Here is a 13,586-nt window from a genome sequence, read left to right on the forward strand (position 1 = left end):
AAAGTCAATCGGTGAAATTGGATATGTAGGCGCTTGTTGTCAGGTGCAGTTATCTCGTCGGAATATATATATAGGCGCGCATGAATAATACGGCCCTTCTTATTACCGAACGGGGCATCGTCGAACACACACAGGTCTTCGCGAAATCAGGTCGTCGACTGCTGCTACCCTAAATTTCCGTACGAATAAGTAGAAAATCTTCGGCCCAGCGCGTCGGGGCACCGTATTAGGTGTTCCTTTTTTTGTTTTCTTTTTGTACGCGACGCTCGGCGAAGTTAATTGTACCTCCCCGTGTTCTTTCAGATCGCCCCGGCACGAGTACTATTGCCCGCGGGTCGACTTCCGCGAGAGTCAATTGCGAGGCCGTCGACGTCGTTCCTTGACGGACGAGGAGACGCAAGCACTTCCCCCCTGAGCGCTCCGCGGATCCGTTACATCCGCGTAAAAAAGCGTGCACAGCGCGAGCAAGTAGAGCGCTAAGACCCGCGCGCGCAATGCATGCGTGCGCGGCTAACCTAGAAACGGGAACTTCCTCTCCCCCTCTTTTCTTCCTCCGCGGCCACGCGCAGCGCGCCTCTTGCGTTTGCGCTGCAACCGCTGCAACAACCTCGCTCGCGCGTTCGTGTCCGCTGCTCCGGTGACGCCGCGCCGTCCACTGCTGCGCAAAACGGAGTCGGTCGCCGGGACTTGAACCCCGGAGCGACGTTCCTCTCGTGTCGCGCCCGCCACGGAAATTCCGTTCGAAGACCCGAAGCGAAGTCGTGACATTATTTAGCTCGTTATTTCTGTTTAGTCGACCGAGTAGTGGTCAGTTTAGTGTGTTTGTGTGTTTGTGGCGGCGACGTTCAACCTCCCCCCTCCCCCCTGCATCGGTGATTGTGCGCGACACCCGCGGTGACGTCACTGTTCCCGACGCTGCAGGTACATCGAGGAGCATGTGCAGAAGACCGGAGTTGCCATCGAAACGCAGGGCTTCGCCCTCGTCACGAGCGGCAAGAAGCGGGAGTCGCTCACGGTGAGTGCCGATCTCGAGGGCTACTTTTTCTTTTCGGTGCTTTACACCGTAGACGGCGAGTGGCCGACGACGTTCGTTGCGAACGGAGCGTCGGCGCTGACCGTGCGCGAACCACATCACTGCAGCCTGCAAGTCTGATTCGCATCGAATGGCCACACGCGCCAAATGGAAACGTAGAAAGACCCTCTGATCAGTGCTGAAATCTACGGGTGCAGATCTTTCTTCGTTCAGTCAATCGGCGGTGGCAAGCGTAGAGAGCAGGCCGCCCACAAACTTTCTTTTTTCTTTTTAAATTTGTTTTCCTATGACTTCGGTGCATTTATTTGTTTCTGCCCATAGCTTTGCAGCTATTTTTGCCCCCTGAACTTGGGTAATGATTTTTTATCAGATGCACGTGGAGGAGATAGCATTAATGAAAATAACTCCATTCTTGTTTATTGCGTGTCATCTGCGCAGTGCAATCAGATTGTCTACAAATTTGTTTGTATTGTACTTTTTTATTGGGTTTGCATTGTACTTTGTGGTATTGAAATGTCAGCGAAATTATGTGTACTTGTCGATCTCACCGATCAGTATTGAAGGGCGAGAAGTTTGCTAGGTCACTACACTTTTTTTTGTTCAGGCTGAATGCGCCTGAATACGTCATTGATAAGAATATGAGCTGTGCAGTCTAAGTTGTTGTGAACTTAAAATTGCGATAGATACTTCTCATGGTAGTAGGTTACATAAGAGTCTCATAAACAGTCATATGTGGCATTTATTAGAATGCGTGTTGTAATAAAAGATGAGTTGGAGCCATTTTTGAAGCGCTATTTTTTTCCATAGAAACCTGTGTTTTGCGACTCATCTATGAAATTACCATTACTCAGGAATAGGTGAATCATGGTAACACAGTTGTGAAGTCATCTTAACTGTCAAGCATGATGTAATCTGTTTCATGATGCCTGTGTTTGAATCGGAAGAACAGCCGCTTTCCAAACCATACCTCTCCAAATCGTAATCTTGTTATCAAAGCTGGCATTGTTATATTACTTCTCCATTTACAGCACTAACAACTTCACTGCCAATGTTGAGCGAGGACTTCATAGAAAACAGTTAATTGCTTTCCTGGTTCAGTTGCACTAAAAATTTTTCATCTGAGAAATTATGCATGCCACTCATGGTGATGTCGTAAACATTTGTTAAAAATCAATATCGATAAACATATTTTGTAAATCTTCAAAATGTGACAAAAAGGAGTCAACTTCAGGCACCGTGAGGGACATAATGCAAAAAAAAAGAAAAAAGAAAAACATGAGTCGGTGTAATACCAAATTTTTTTAGTAGACCTGCTACTTTCATACCTAACATGGTGGGTTATTTGGCAGGTGGTTTACACATTTTGTTTGTGGTTGGTTTGGTTAGTGCCTTATTTTTGCTTTCGGTTAAGTTTTTTTGCTCATTTCCCTCTATATTTTTCTCGTCTTCTATTTGTTTTTACCTTGCTGCTTGTTTGTGCATATGTTTAGTCAAATTCTTTGCTTTTACTCGGTATTTTAGCATCTGTAACATATTGCTTCATTTTATAGTAGCCTAACTCCCTTGTGTTTTTTTGTGTGTGTTCTTTCTTTTTTTTGTGGGATGACAGTCTGCTTAGTAAGAAAAAAAAAACAAGCTGTGGTCAATGGTGCTTTGTATTGTTCACCAATTTCAGGGCAATGCAACCTTGCACCTGTACCCTCATTTCAAGCCACTGCAGAAGATCAAAGGTCAGTTCATTTCTCCTACAAGCTAACCTTTATTATTCGTCAGTTGTTCACATGGGGCAGTTCACCAGAGGAAAAAAAAAAAAAACACTGCATCGCATTTCTATCTTACGGCAATTTGCACAGCGAGGGACCACGTTTGCAGGTGCCAAGTAAATGTAGCTACCTAGGGACAAACTAGAGAGGTGGGTGGCGAGAAAGAGGGACAAAGGGGGTGTGGATGGGGAATTTTAGGGAACTCGCCTGTCAATCAGTGTGCAGTAGTAGTGGCTGGGGGTAACTGCGTACCTACTTCTTTTCCAAAAGCAAATATGGGCGAATTCAAGAGAGGGAAATCCAGCTGCGAAGTGTGATTTATTGGGGCTAAAATACTAGCAGTGGTGGATGTCAGAAAATAGCCGTAATAAAGATATCATGTGGAATTGTGAAATTCTAACTACAGCTTTAGGGCACGAGTTCACATCCTGGAATTGAGGCCACTCGTTTAAAGCTAGTCTACCTTTTGAAACTCGCGAAGCTGGCAGTGTCATTTGATGCACCTGTTACCAAAAACTGCTGCTAAATGCAGTGAATGCATTCAATTTCATAATTGAGCCAGCTGCATAGTACAAGCTTTAGTTCCGGTGTACTCAGTTGTTGTTCTGTGTGGTGAATGTCGTAGTTTTTTTAATTGAATAATCTACCTTAGGTGCAGGACTTAATTGCTAATTAATTCCTGGGAATTTACAGTATGGTCTGTCTCTCTTTCTCTTGCTGCCTTCTCTCTATGCCTTAGAGTTCAGCATTGAGTATTTTTTTATCCCTAAAGACACTACCGTATTTTCGCGTGTATAGCCTGCCACTGCATATAATCCGCACCCACAATTTCGGCCTGCCGGAAGAAAAAAGGAATCCTCGCGTATTGCTCGCACATTTGATACAGGAAAGGTTGCACCAAAGCTACTGCTCAAGCAACACGCCACATACTATGTAGACAGAAAAAGCGTATATTTAGCAAGTAGAATGCACTGACTACAAGGCAGAAGTCTCAATTCACTAATAAAATTCAGTTGTTAGGGTGCGCTCGTCCTTGTTTTTTCTTCCTTGTCCTTGTATGTTCTGCGCAATCGCTGCCATGGAAGGCTTAGTCAGTGTTACTGCGTAGGAGCTTCACGGCACAACGCGCATTGCCGTGAAGCTGCACAAAAGGAAAAACCCCGCGTATTATCCGCACCCCTACTTTGCCATTGAAATTTTCGCTTTTTTGGCGCGGGTTATAAGTGCGAAAATACGGTAATATTGTCTCCACTCCACTCTCCTCTCTCCTCTGGGACCTTGTGGGTATGTAAGCGTGTTATAAAGATTTTCCTGCACCTGTCGCATGGCTGAGAGGAACCTTACCGTGAGATATCTGAGCTGGGTGCATTGTTACGTGGACAGCTGCTGTGTGTTTGCTGCGGGAAGGTCCAGCAGAAAGATCTTGGTCTCTTTTTGTCACTTGTGCATGTGTGTGTGTGTGCCCGCGTGTAGTCCCGAGTCTGCTTCTCTGCTGGGGCTGCTGCTGCTGCTGCCCGGTCAGGCTGGCACGGGGACTAGCCCATCACTGGGCTGCTGGCTTGTTGACTCAGTTGGGCAAGCTGCCCAATGAAGGGCTGGTTCCCTGCTCAACTCTCGTCATTCCCCCACAAGACCCCAGGTAAGCTGGTGTGTGTGCACTACTCTGCCAGTCACTGCGACTGTCTGCAAGTGGACATCGCGGCCGCTTTGGCAAGTGCTGGTGAGGTGACGGTTGGTTATGCCGCTGACTTTGCTCGTGGTATTGGATGCATTTGTGTGTGTCAGTGGTGGTGCTGCTGTAGTGGAGAGAGCGCGGCCAAGACTTGCTGCTATTTTTGCTCCTCCGTGGCGGTGGGCACAGCATGTGCCGTAGCGGCTGCTGGCAATGACTGATCGCTTATTCAAAGCTGTAGCTGTATGTGTGTTTAAGCTCGGTGGTGGCTGGATTTCCTGTCGTACCTCTGAAGCATACGACGTGCACCATAAGGGCACAAGTATGTCTGCGTAGTTTTGTGTAAAGCAGTAATCATATGTGAGTGCCAAGAGTTTGTTCGGGAAACATTTTGTCGAGAAACTTGTCTGTACTGTCACGCCTTGTGCTGGGGTGTTACATGTAAATCAGCGGCCTCTTCGAAAGGTTCGGCCAACAGCCAATTAGACCTGCACTTCCTCTAGAGCCGCAAAAGACAGTAACAAGGACTTTCACTGATAAGTCTGTATGCCTCGCAGTGCAATGCTCATTACCATGTTAGCCAAGCCTGTGTGCTACTTTAACCACACGTATGAGTGCGTCTTCGCAATGCATTTTATTGCAGAAGTGCAGGAATACACCAAGTGGAGCCGAACTTTGATCAGGCTTTACCCTCCCTACGTTGAGACAAAGATGTCACTGCAAGGCTACTTGTGTATACTGGGGACTAATGCACATCCATTCGTTATCAAGAGCTGTCATCATCATCATCACAACTTGAGTGTAATTTGTCCAGCTGATGTCGCAGAAGAGCCCGGTTGGTATTTTTTTCTCACCTGTCGATTCCGTCCTTTTGGCAATTCCCTGTCGCAGGTGTTGTGGATTACCTGACGACGGAGATCTCAACTTCAAGGCAAAAGAGGTTCAGCTTGGTGACGTTCATCGACACGCCAGGACTGGTTGATGGGGACATGAAGTACCCTTACGACGTCAACGAGACGATTCTATGGCTTGGTATGTGGGGCATCCATTATTCGTAATTAAAGGGTGGGGGTTTTCTGAACAGAAGGATGCCGAATTGCTATGAGGAAAGAAGCACTTGAAGGTCCATAGTAATCACACTGGGGCGTGCTTGACTAGATTTTTATATATGTATATCGTGTGGGCGATTGCTCGATTAACCTTCCGGCGATTCGATTATTCAGTTATTTGTGATGAAATTTTCTTAACCAGTTAATTGGTTCAACTCATGCAAGCTGAGCAAAACAGATATCGGGCCTCCCAAAACTGCATAAGCATATCTGAGGGCGTCGCCTTACATTGACATAACTCGTTCTCATAATAATACCATGGTTAGAACTGCAACATGTAGTGGCATCAAAGACGAGAGGCACCACCCTCGCTCCTACTATAAATTGCGCCAGTTAAACGTGCGTTTGCACAACGTTTGCGCCACTTAAGGGTCTGTTTAACCCACTTGGACAGCCCAACTGGACATACATGATATTGCCTTAAAATGTTAGAATGAATAATATGGTTTGTACTACTCTCTGCTTAAGACCTGATAACAAAAAAAAAAAAAGGCTAAAAAGCTTCAAAATCATAATCTGGCCTTGTTCATGTTTATTCCTTCTGTAAACTGGACTGACCAATTAGCCGATCAATTAATCGGTTAATGCCCTATGATTAATTGGATTGAAATTTTCAAGCGACTCCTAGCCGTAATATGTATTGAAAGGATACGATTTGGGGTAGCCTTTTATTCAAGTGAACCGGCCGCAGTACCCCAGATGATAGGATGATGATGATGATGTACGAAATGAAGCGGTGGCCTGACGCCACTGCATGGTGATGGGGATTTACAGGTGATGCAGAGAAACATTCGCATAGGGCGGAAATCAATCCTCACAAGCCGCGTGATGCAATCAGTCCTCACAATATACATATAACAAAACTGCTTTTCGCATGTGTGAGCGAAATCTTTTTGTTGAGCTATAAGTGTTAGCAATGCTGTGCCTGAACAAGTTTGAGGTGGGATGCAATCTCTTCTGCGGGGTGCTGGTCACCAATTACTATTGCAGGTAATTATCAAATCCCACTTTGGCAGATTGCCATGCCTCTTCATGTCTTTACTGGTAACTGTCAGACTTGCTAAGCACTGCATGCAGTGATAACAATCACTTGTTCATGTAAACCTTGTTTGGCATGTACATTATATATATATCTGTAAGAACTCGGTGCATCTAAGAATTGCATGTTTGGGGCAGCTCGCCTTTTGTTGCACGTTGCTCCCGCCTCTTTTGCCGGTGCTGTGTGTGCAAGGAAGCTTCTCCGAGCTGTGTCCGTCCAATCATCCTCTCCCTCTCCTCCTCTCCCTCTCCTCGTCTCTCAGGCCAGATGGCCGACCTGGTGTTTGTGTTCTTCGACCCCATTGGCCAGGCCCTGTGCAAGCGCACCCTGAACATCGTGGAGGAGCTGAATGACAAGTACGTCGACAAGATGCGCTTCTACCTCAGCAAGGCGGATGAGGCTGGCCACGAAGCGGACCGGCAGGTACGTGCACTGGTCGAGGGCAAACCTAGCTTCTGCTTGTGGCTAGCACATTCAGGATGCCCGAGGTTCCTGTTTCGTGGCAGGATCTTTCACCACTAAGCAGTGAAGCCGGTAAATGTAACACCTCCTGCCCAACTGCCCTCGAAGCTTGTGGGAAAATAATCTGATGTGCAGTTTCCACCAGCATACAATGGGCCCTACATTTCTGTTCTAGCTTTGTCGATTGGGACATTTATGAATTGTAGCCACGTGGTTACAGTGAATCGCAGCTACTAAGGTGCGTGGCATTTTGCAAACAGCTTACGTACTTTGTCAAAAAAAAAATGGGCTCTGGGGGCATGTTCTCAGCCCAGGGTGATTGGGAATAAAGAATCGCGGTGTGAAAATGTTTCTAAATCTGCCTTGTAAACGATCTGTTATGATTTCCTTCGCCTTACTGTGATAGGCCTTTGAAAAGGCATTTGAAATGGGATCCAAAACTAAAAGTTGGTTATTAGACTTAAAGTTACGTTATAGAACATGGACAAGTGCCCAAGTCTCTTTCACAAGTAGCTGGATTGTCACCGATCCGTCTGTAACAGATGTGTACTTAAGCGATTGATGAAGTATCAGGATGACTTGCTTTGCCGTACGAAATCAGCGCAGAATTAAGCAACATTGCAGCCTCGAAGTGCATGTTAGTGCTCCACGTGTTTTTGGTAGTTGTTAGTTCAGCTCTAACGCTAGTAGTTTTCTCTCTCCAGTTACCGTGTTTTCACGCGTATAATCCACACCCTGACTTTCAGCCTGCCAGAAAAGAAAAAAAATCCTTGCATATTGCCCGCACATTTGATACAGGAAAGGCTGCACCAAAGCTACCGCTCAAGCAACACATGAAATGTAGACAGAAAAAGCGTATATTTAGCAAGTAGAATACACTGACTGCAAGGCAAAAGTCACAATACACGCAGTGTCACCGCTCTCGCTAGAGCTATCATTTGAGCTGCAGTCCTCACTGATGTACGCAAGGTCGTCTTCACAGCACAAAACGCACATTGCTGTGAAGCTGCACTAAAGGAAAAGCCCCTAAAGGAAAAACCCCGCGTATTGTCCGCACCCTTACTTTGCCACTGAAATTTTTGCATTTTTGGTGCGGGTTATACACGCACAAATACGGTACTTTTTGTGAGCCTGGTGGCGATTCATGAAGAATGGATGGTCACACAGAAATGGGTCATTCCTTGGACTGAGCAAGAAGGTAATGTGGGGCAGGCTGTTTCGAAGTTATGAGAGTTACACCAAGCTCAGGTTTTTTGGTCGCCCTGCTTTACAAGGGAGGTCTTCTTTGCCTGTGGTCAGGGTAGTCTACGCACTCTTCACACTTTGGCAAACTTACTCAGGGAGCCTCCCCTTTTCCCCCTCTCCCTGCAGAAAGTGATGATGCAGATCGTGCAAGAGCTGTGCAAGCGACCCGGCCTGAACCGGTGCGGCTTTGACATGCCGGCCATCTACATTCCAGACGCAAGCAAGGTGAGCTGGCAACTTCCTCCCTCTGCGTCTCCTGTTACCACCGAGTGAAGGACCACCGAGTGAAGGACAGGAAGGGTGTAAGGGAGGAAGCAAGATCACCCTTGCCACCCAATGGGGGCGGGTCTTTCAAAAGCCAGAATTGTTGCACTGTGGGGAACTTTTCTTTTTTGTGTGTGTGTGGCTGTGTTTCCACAGACTAAATATTCAGAAGAATTATAGCAGGGCTTAGAGGATCTCTGCACTTGAGATAGCTTTGCTGAACGGTGCGGAGTAATTGGACAAAGGATGAAAAACAGGTAGACTCGACGACTAATTTACATTTGCGGGTCTTAGTTAGGGAAACAATAAATACATAAAAAAAATTAAACCCGTTCCACTTGATGTGAAAGCTGTCGGAAGTGCAGAGCAGTGACTTGCCATAATGGGCTGTAGCGCCATTATCCACTCACTGCTACCACCCAATGCATTTCATATTTCCCGCCTTCTCAGTGCTCGCGCACTTCCTGCCTGAAACTGTGCCAGCAGGAGTTATGTTCTTTTTGTGCTTGCTTTTCCTCCCGCACGTGCCGGCGTTGCGGTGCCACTTTTTTTCGCTTACTACCGTAAAAACCAACCCAATGAGCGTTCATAATAAATGAACGCGGGTGCTGCCGGTTGATTACGCATATTTTGCCTCAAACGTACCTTCAATTTTCTTTGCGCTAAAAACAATGGGGAGATGTATGACAAGCGCCAACGGTTTACGGGTTTCGAACGGCTATGACTATATAAACTGCTTGGCTTTCGAAGCCTCTGGGTTACGCTGCGACTACAGCCGCTACAGCGGAATGCCGTGTGGCTCTACTTGGGTCCAGCGAGTGAGCTACGGCGACAAGGCGAGCCCCTAAAGTGCTCTGCACTTAAAAAAACGAGAGAAAACAACTGACAGCAGGCAGGCAGTTTCATTCGCTCTTAGCATATATGCAGGAGTGCATCTTTACTGTGCCTACTAAGTTTCGTTGAGAGTGTAGATTTGGCTACGCCTAGGCATTTCTCCTGACCTTTATTTCTCTGCAGACAACCAACTAAGTGTTAGAAACAGGAGCTCCCTGTAGTATACAACTGGTGTGCCTTGACGGAACCTTGTGAGCATATTAATTGTGCTAATTTACTAATTTGGCCCACTTATGTTCAGCAACAGAATGGCAGATTGTGTGCAGGGGCATGGGTGCAGTGTTGACAAGGCGGTTGTTTAGATGTCATTTGGCTGTTAGAGTGGAATAACTATCCGTCCTCAACTTCAGCCAAGATACGTAGAAAATGTCCGAAATGCCCCGCAAACAACAAACGTGCTCCCAGGCTTGGGCACGAAGGAAATAAAAAGGCGCACAAAAGCAATAAATGGTTATCAACCAGACAGCTAAGCCTTACCTCATCGTTTCTCTGTTGTTTCTCCCCCTGTTCCTTTAGCAGGCAGTGCGCTGTGTCAACCAGATCGAAGAGGTGTGCAAGGAGATCGAGAAGACCATCAACCAGACTGTCCAGAATGCGCTGAATTCACTGGAGCATGACTGCGAGCACCTCAGCAATGAAGTCTTGCTCAGAATTAGCGAGGACAAGTAAGTAAGAGGAATGTCTTGCTTCGGTATCCTGCTGGTGGGTGCTCGATTGATGTAGCCACAGTGGTTGCGTTTGGTGTGCATCATGCCGGCGCTCAGATCTAACTCGCTGTCTTGGGTCTGGGATCAATATTAATGTCTCCCAAATAATCTCGTGCGAGGCGTTTTTGAAAGAAACTATAACGCCACGGGAATTCTGCTCTGGTTGATGGTTTATATCGACAAGCTGCCAATGTGTGCTAGAAGGTGTGTGATTACAACATAATTGCCCTACAAGAAGTCATTAGTGCATATGTTTTGGGCCTATGTTTACATTGGAAAACTAGAGGCTTCAGAAAAATCCCGGGCCATCTCCGCTAACGTAAAACCTGCGGAGGGGCGAAGCATGCAGTGTATAAGTGTATTCTTGGAGTCTTGGAGTTTTTGCCCACGGAGATGAAAACGTTGGGGGGTAGAGGTATACAGGTTTTCTGTAAAAGTCTCTTGTCTTTGCAGCATGAAGCTCTCTAGCGGGAGGTGTAAACGAGTGTCTTGGTGTTTTTTTAGTACACGTTTCAAAAAGCTCCAGCGTAAGGTGTAAACGTGTGTCGCAGTGTTCTTTTAGTACGTGTTATGTTCTAGCCCGAGGCGTAAACGAGTTTCCCGGTGTTTTGCTACCATGACTACTCGAAACGACGACAGAAAACGCCAACAGCCCCAGGCCCTAAGGGGCGAAGCCCCCTAAAAAAAGTTCTGAATCTATGATTTCGCAAATACGGGGTCTGCAACCAGGCCATAGTAGATGTCACTACGTTTGGAACAGCAGTACATGTTTTAAAATCCTGTAGGGGGGCTGTTGGTGCTAAGTGTGGGATGAGCCAGCTTGCTGTCTGCCCTGGCCCCTCCCCCCCCATGTTTTCCCTTCTGATGGCTGGCTCTCCCCTGCTCTCCTTTCAGCAAGGCCCGGTCTGAGAACTTCAGCAGCGGGGGCCGGGGTGTGTGCTTGGGCCTGTTTGGCCTGGCCCTGCCTTCTCTGCTTCTGCTCAACCTGGCCCTGCGCAGCATGCCCGAGGAGCGCCTCGCTTCCTACCTCGGGGAGGGCATGGTGGACCTCCTCTTGCTCTGCACCGTGAGTGGTGCTCCTCTTGACACCCTTTTTTCTCTTTCCGTCTTCACAAGGCTAGTGGGGTTGTAAGCCGCTGCTCAAGCTTGCACTGCTGAGCTGAGTGTGTGTATACTCATTGCCTGGTTCTATTCCACATTGCTGAATACCGTTGAAACCCCGAAGAACAAAAGCACTCTACAATTGGCTTTTTGCAGCAGTGGAATGTTAGCACAGTGTACGCCCATTACAATGGGCCCTCTTAATCCGGAAAAAAAATGTCTGCTGCATCCGAAGTACAAAGTATCCGAATGCGGCGGGGGGGGGGGTATGAATGTAAAGTGGGAACTTTGACCAGTATTGCATGTACATGTTACAGACAATTTGTTCATTCTACACGCCTGCAGCATCTCTGCGCAGCATTCACACAGGGGAGAAAAGAATCGCCGAACGTTGTTTCCGAAGCTTAGCACCGGCACTTGGAAAAGGCCTAGCACATGGGGTTGAGTTCGTAGAGAGGCACGCTAAGCTGAGAAAATAAAGCAACAGTGTAACTAGGAGCAATTGCTAACTAGCTATAAAAATCAGCCATGGCCAACAGAATTAGCCAGGCTATTTTCAAACCCTTCGTGACGAGGCAGGTTTACCCGAAACCATTAATACAATTTGGATCGCTGCCTGACATCTCCCTAAGGCAGCCTCCGCATTTTTAATGATCATAGTCTGGTCAGTAAAACAAGTGATACGAAATAATCTCATGAAGGACAGTTGTGAAATCGAAAGTTACACCAGTTGGACTCCGCACAGATAGCGGCAGATTTCACACAATGGATGGGAGCCGTACCCTTGCTTGAGGTATTTCTTACCTCCTTCATCAAGCGGAACAGGAACAATGCATGTGTCAGAGTAACGAATGCTGAACTTCACTGAGTTTAAGTTCTTTATTATGTAAACTGTGACAAGGGCAGAGTCAACCTCCGGGTGCACCACTTCGCGTATTCGATAGCGCTGTTCAGTTTCACCGGAGTCTCGCGTTTATCGGCAGCGGCCTTGTTCTTGACGGTCGGGCAGGCCTGTCTGCTTAGACAGGCCTGTACTTTTGGCGATGTCAATCTGTTCTTCCCCCATGTTCAGCAGCGTTATTTACGCTTAATTTATCCGACAGTGAAATCAGCTACCCTGCTGCTCACGCCGCTGGTTGCACCAAAAAAGAAAAACAAGACCACTGGCACTGGCTTGGCTGCGCCAATGACCTGGCTGCCAACAATGCTGCCAGACATAACAGTTTTCTTGCCAAACTAAACAACAAAAAAAGCATATCGGGTGCCGGCCTCGCGGAAGTTCGCTATAAACATTCAATCGAAACAATTTTCGCCTAAAATTTAGTCTGTTGTTGCCAATAGTCTGCTCTTGCCAGGAAAATGCATGGGGACCAGACAAACCAACAGAAATGGTCTGTTGTTACCGGAAGTCCGTTGCTGCAGGATCCGCTGTAACAAGCGTAGACAGTAGTATATGCTCTGGTGTTGCACTGTTGTAACCCTGTGGTGGACTTTGCAGCTGCCCCTGCAGGTGTTGTCTGGCATCCTTCCCAGCTCGTCAGTGCGCCTGGCCGTGGCGCTCCTGCTTTTCGCCGTCTCCGCCGTCATGCTCACTGTGGCCAAGTGGCAGTCCAGGTGAGTGGCTGCTCCTTCGGAGAAATGGGGCTCCCAGCTGGGTGTTGTCACCGTGCGCGCTCTAAGGGATGAGACGCTTAACTTTAGAAAATTCTAGTGGGGCCAGAACACACTGGCCTGGGTTGTTGCAAGGCTAAGCAGTCCAGGCCAGGACCAGGCCACAAAATAATGTTCAGCTTTATTCTGTGGTCCAGACCACAAGGTTATGTTGTGTCTGTTTTGAACTACTGCTAAAAGGTTCCACTTGTTGGCTTCAGTGGTGCAGTGGCAGAGTCATCGGTTTTCAGTGCCAGAAACCCCCCCCCCCCCCCCCCCACAGTTATGGAGTTTTTTTGTTTTTTAAAGTAAAGGTTTTGCTGTAACCTGTTCTTTGAAGTCCATTCTATGCATTATGTAAATAGAAATAATTGGCGAAGCTTGCACTAAGTCTGCAAGCCTTGAACCATGGCGAAGCTGGAGGATTTCTTTCTATGTTAGAACTGAAGGACGCACCACCACGCATTGCCTCAGGTTTGAAATTGTTTATTTACATGTTCCGTTGTTGCTTTTCGCTGTGGTAGAAGTAGTCACTGTCATATCCATCTATATCGTTGTCTTTCTCCTGCATGACTGGCGGGGCCAGATCGTTTCATCTGAAGGCTTCCCCATTTCTCCCAGAGTGGAACATGTTGGCGCGCGCTAGA

The 13,586-nt window shown here is 47.2% G+C and overlaps 1 protein-coding gene across 2 annotated transcripts in view; it reads left to right on the forward strand.

Annotated features, from left to right (window-relative positions):
* Nucleotides 1-13,586, forward strand: part of LOC144144796 (uncharacterized) — a 74,560-nt gene that overhangs the window by 56,225 nt on the left and 4,749 nt on the right. The window contains exons 4-11 of one of the 2 annotated variants that reach the window (XM_077676299.1): nt 922-1,015; nt 2,709-2,763; nt 5,360-5,500; nt 6,879-7,039; nt 8,450-8,548; nt 9,998-10,146; nt 11,083-11,254; nt 12,788-12,903. In XM_077676299.1, coding sequence (XP_077532425.1) covers nt 922-1,015; nt 2,709-2,763; nt 5,360-5,500; nt 6,879-7,039; nt 8,450-8,548; nt 9,998-10,146; nt 11,083-11,254; nt 12,788-12,903 — 987 coding nt within the window. The remainder of the gene's footprint in view (nt 1-921; nt 1,016-2,708; nt 2,764-5,359; nt 5,501-6,878; nt 7,040-8,449; nt 8,549-9,997; nt 10,147-11,082; nt 11,255-12,787; nt 12,904-13,586) is intronic. The other variant, XM_077676300.1, reaches the window with a different exon arrangement.

The sequence above is a fragment of the Haemaphysalis longicornis genome, unplaced genomic scaffold, assembly GCF_048455015.1.
Source record: "Haemaphysalis longicornis isolate Haplotype H1 unplaced genomic scaffold, Haemaphysalis longicornis Haplotype H1 scaffold_7, whole genome shotgun sequence".
Taxonomy (NCBI): domain Eukaryota; kingdom Metazoa; phylum Arthropoda; class Arachnida; order Ixodida; family Ixodidae; genus Haemaphysalis; species Haemaphysalis longicornis.